Source organism: Salvia hispanica, chromosome 6, assembly GCF_029641045.1.
Source record: "Salvia hispanica isolate PSC_SH4W2 chromosome 6, Shi_PSC_v1, whole genome shotgun sequence".
Taxonomy (NCBI): Eukaryota; Viridiplantae; Streptophyta; class Magnoliopsida; order Lamiales; family Lamiaceae; genus Salvia; species Salvia hispanica.
Genome location: NC_142697.1, coordinates 11,664,611 through 11,669,189, shown reverse-complemented (window position 1 = coordinate 11,669,189; position 4,579 = coordinate 11,664,611). Strand labels below are relative to the sequence as shown.

The following is a 4,579-nucleotide window of genomic DNA, read 5'->3' as shown; positions in this document are numbered from 1 at the left end:
TTTTTATTAGCTTGTCCATTCGCCACCGTGTAATTTTTCCGTCCGCAAATAAGAGACTCGTTTTTCTATTACGGTCCGTCCATGGATTGGAATTCTAGTATATTTTTACTATAAATGGTAATTGGTCTCACATTTCACTGACTTATTATACTCACATTTTATTTAAAACTAATATATAAAAGTGTGACTAATATATCACTAATTTTTTTCATATCCACTTTTCTTAACATATTTTTAAAATCAGACGGAAATAAATGAGACTACTATTCGCGGAGTGAGAAGTATTAAATAATTTTTCTATAAATATCTTTTGTCCTACTAATTTTGCATAATAACTTTTAAATCTTCCTATATATTATTGAACAATTAATTTGTTCTTATTTTGCAATTAAACAATTGATTTACTTTTATTTTACAATCAAAACAAGATTTCAGCACTAATATAATTCAATAACTTACGTGCATCATGCATGGCCCGTTCGGATAATAATTAAAACAACGTCACATTTTAGACAGTAAACGATATCGTATTTTACCAAATTAATTAAATAATTCCACTCAGTAATTGTTTTTTATGTTTATACTGTATCCAACACTGTCCCGTTTCAGTTGTCTAAATTGTCGATTAACTACGCATAAGTATTGTGCTTTCGTCGTATCATGTTGGTAATTTACTATGACATGTATTTAAAATGAGGAGTAAAATATTGTGCCTAAAGGATATCGACACATTAATGACATCTATGATTGTCCGTTAGTGTGTGAAGCTCCTAGAATCCACTTGTATATACTAACTAGAAGACACAAACATATATAGAAGTTCACATAGCATAGAATAGACAAATATGTGATGAATATACTACATTTTTTATCTCATAATTACAGAATCAATATGTGGATACGTAGTCTAGCCTTGAAGTAATAATATTTGAATCGCGTCAACTATAGCGCGCATAAGAAACAATAATTTGTAGATATAAATGATGCTACAAAAGTGAAAAGCAAAGAAGGTGCATATCCTAGTTTAAAACAACGGTCCTGGAGTGGAGGAAATTCTTGTTTTTGGAGTCGGAAGATTTGATATAGTCTAGGAAAGTAGCAAAATCGGTGTCTTTATAGCGCCTAGGATTGGTCGGAGTAATGAGGCCGGCCGCCGGTCTCACCGTGGAGGTGAAGGGGAAACTCAGCAAAGAAGCCACTGAAATCCTGCAGTTTGTGGAATTCACCAACACTCTATGCAACACGCTCTTGTACCTCCCATTGCTGAATATCTGCATATATCATATAGCCAACAAATTTGTCAATGATTGATCGTGAATTTAGAGTAACTATCTTAAATTGTTAACTGCTAATTATGCCAACAGCCTATGTTATAGATGTAGTTGACATATTTAAACAGTTAGCAATTAGTAAATAGTTAGAAACTGATCATATATATATACAAGCACCATATATACATACCTCGAGGTGGTCGCCGACATTGACAACGAAGGATCCAGGGATGGGACGAACGGTGAGCCAACAATGCTTGTGTAGAATCTGCAAGCCCTCGACGTCATCCTGGAGTAGGAGGGTGAGGAACCCGTAGTCGGAGTGAGGTGGCATTCCAACTGTCAAATCAGGCTGCGGGCATGGCGGGTAGCAGTTCACCACTATCAGTTGGCTTCCATCTTCCATCTCTTTCATAATTGATTCCTCTCTCTTGTTCAGCCCTAGGCTCTCCACAATCGCCTCCACCACCACCATATACAATGCTCTTGTTTCTTCCGCATAATTTGCCGCTGACTCCCTATTTACATCATTGATACCTCAAATCAATTACACAAAACAAACAACTAATAACATTCAATTAGAATTTTGACGTACCTCAAGTCGATTGGGGAAGATGGCCAATGAGGGAGGAGCTCGGGCAGCGGGTGACAAATAAGCTTGAGAAAATCCCTCCAGCAAAACACGCCGTCGCGGTTCTGATTGAAGCTGGTGCCGTAACGCACCGGCGCGTTCATATCACCTGTCATGTACTTCTCCCTCTCCCACAACGGCATCTCGAAGAATCTCTTGCCCACATTCACCATCTTCTCCGTCACCTCCTCCGCAATTCCATGATTCACAAGCTAATATATATATATATATGCACCCACGGATTAAGTTTTTTCAATTTCCATTATTTAAAATAAAGGAATATACAGAGAAAGAGGGAAAATTTATAAGGCACCTGAAAAAAGCCAAAGTGTTCGCAAGCATAGGCGAGGGATTCAAGGGCCTGGCGGCGGTTGGGGCCTTGCAAGTGAGCAAAATCGATAACGGGAAGGCGAAGATCGCCAAGCTCAGCCTCAGGGCTTGATACATTCGGACGCTCGGAAGCTGGAAGCACGTACTTGCTTGGAACATGCTCGATTCCGTTCTCGTACATGGTTTTGACTCCTTTCTGATACAAATTTTCCGATGAATCGTCGCTCCCCGTCGATATTTCCATTGCTGGAGACATTATTTTACTGAATTTTCTGTTTGTCAACACATTAATTAAAAGTGTTAATGAGTAGATTTTGAGAGTGATGGAGATGAATATATATATGTTCTCACCTGAATATAAAAGTCTCACGTGAAGGATATCAGAAGGGAGAGTTGTAATGAAATGGAATGATGGAAATCATGGAGAAGAGAAGGGTTTTTATATCACAAGTGCATAAATAAGAAAAAAAAAATTGAAACAGTAGCTAGTTTTGGGGATACTGGTTTCCATGCAAATGCAATGATCAAAACAGTTGACAATTATTGCATGACCCACTTGTTCATGTATATCATATAAATAGTACATCATAGGGCCCATTTGCTTCCACTGTTTTTCTAGCCATTTCAACTCTATTTTAAGTATATTACTTGTTCCAATGTTAGGTAAATTTTAAAGGATAATTTCCATTTGAATCGTAATTTTTCGTTGGTTTCTAGTCGGTCCTAATTTTTTGCGATTATAGCATCATGGTCAAAATCAAAATTAATAGTATGAAAAAGAATTGAAAATTATACTATGAGTTTTCGAAATATTAACGCCTTTAATTAACACTCAGAATAAAATGACGAGGTTAAGTAGAGACCTAACAAATCGAATGGAACAATACATAGACGAGTAAATCCCTTATGAATTTGAATTCCAAGGTATTCTTTAATTTCATTTTTGAATTCTAATAAAGAATTAAGGAATTTCTAATTCTAGGGCAGGTAATTCGGTCGGTTCGGTTAGAACCGAACCGACAACCCGGTTAACCGAGCACAAAAGTAACCGAGATTGAAGCACCGAAACCGAAACCGAATTGGCCTCGGTTCGGTTCGGTTCCTAACCGAATAGGGTCGGTTCGGTTCCGGTTAACCGAACCGGAACCGAATTATTAAAAAAATATATATATGCAGTTCATAGGTATCAATCTGCATACGAAAAATTCCCATCCTAGCCACCACCATTTGCGCTGCATTGAGTTTTTGGTATTTAAATTTGTAGAAAAAATTATGTAGGTGCTTTGTATTAGAAATTTAAAAAATAAAAACAACCTATTTAGAATATACTTAATAAAAATAAATATTAAATGTGTAATTCGGTTCTAATCGGTTCCAATCGGTTCTAACCGATTGGAACCGAACCGAACCGATAACCGAAAGACACCTTTCTTTTGGAACCGAACCGAACCGATAACCGAATTTTTCGGTTATCGGTTAACCGAGAAATGTGATAAACGGTTCGATCATCGGTTAACCGACTAACCGATGACCGAACTACCTGCCCTATCTAATTCGAAGGGAAGGAGACACTTAAAAATTCCACATTTCGCGAAATTGAATAACGAATTAAGAAAATATTTAAATAAGCGGAATCGATGAAATCTTGCTTGGTCTTCACTGGGAACTTGGGTAAGGGAACTTGGGTAAGGGGTAGATCTTTTTATTTAGGGGTTTTCTAGAATTTGAATGCGAGAGCCCCGTTTTATTAAAAATGGAACATCATTTTATTTTTATATCATATATGAATTTGTCACATTAGTTTCGGTTTGACCATTGTACGACAAGTGGGAAAAATTAAAAGGTTAAAATTTTATATTTTGTTTTTAAAAATTATGAAATTGATATGAAATTAAAAAAAAATTATGATTTAAATGATAATTTTTTTAAATTTTAATTGCGAGATTCGTATATTCTAATTAAAGTCACTATGCCGATACGATCAAACTCCAGTTCATAAAAATACATGCTCTTTCCATTTTAGTTTATTAATTCTATAAAAATAATTCATTTATGTTTGCATGGTTCTCATCGGATAATGGACTTATAATTTTTGTGTGCGTTCTTTTTACCCCTGCATGATTAACTTTTCTTAATTGTGTCTTGTGGGAGCGCTTGCGTATGTGTATATATAAATATATAAATGGGGAGTAGTATATTGTTTGATGAGAGGCTAGAGTGGATACACAACATGAGACCTTCGAATCTATTTAATATATTTCATTTTGTATCTGTTATTGAATTTATTAGTATTAATTTTTGCTTCGAAATACAGGGTCTTTTAAAAATTACTAAAAACTCGATATGT

At 35.6% G+C, this 4,579-nt stretch overlaps 1 protein-coding gene across 1 annotated transcript; it reads right to left on the bottom strand.

The window, feature by feature from the left end:
* Nucleotides 1–810: 810 nt before the first annotated feature.
* Nucleotides 811–2,725, bottom strand: LOC125207804 (2-oxoglutarate (2OG) and Fe(II)-dependent oxygenase superfamily protein). Its single transcript, XM_048107303.2, has 5 exons — nucleotides 2,584–2,725; nucleotides 2,216–2,504; nucleotides 1,867–2,114; nucleotides 1,462–1,789; nucleotides 811–1,271 (listed from the first exon to the last, which is right to left on the bottom strand). The coding sequence occupies exons 2-5, from the start codon at nucleotides 2,486–2,488 to the stop codon at nucleotides 1,020–1,022; spliced, it is 1,101 nt and encodes a 366-aa protein (XP_047963260.1). The 5' UTR covers nucleotides 2,489–2,504; nucleotides 2,584–2,725; the 3' UTR covers nucleotides 811–1,019.
* Between the last annotated feature and the right edge of the window lie 1,854 nt (nucleotides 2,726–4,579).

Excerpts from the sequence above, each read along its gene's own strand:
- LOC125207804 (XM_048107303.2), bottom strand. The coding sequence starts at position 2,488 with ATGTCTCCAGCAATGGAAATATCGACGGGGAGCGACGATTCATCGGAA. Across the intron at positions 1,790-1,866 it reads TCTTCCCCAATCGACTTGAG|GGAGTCAGCGGCAAATTATG; the intron begins GTACGTCAAAAT and ends TGATGTAAATAG. Across the intron at positions 1,272-1,461 it reads ATGTCGGCGACCACCTCGAG|ATATTCAGCAATGGGAGGTA; the intron begins GTATGTATATAT and ends TGATATATGCAG.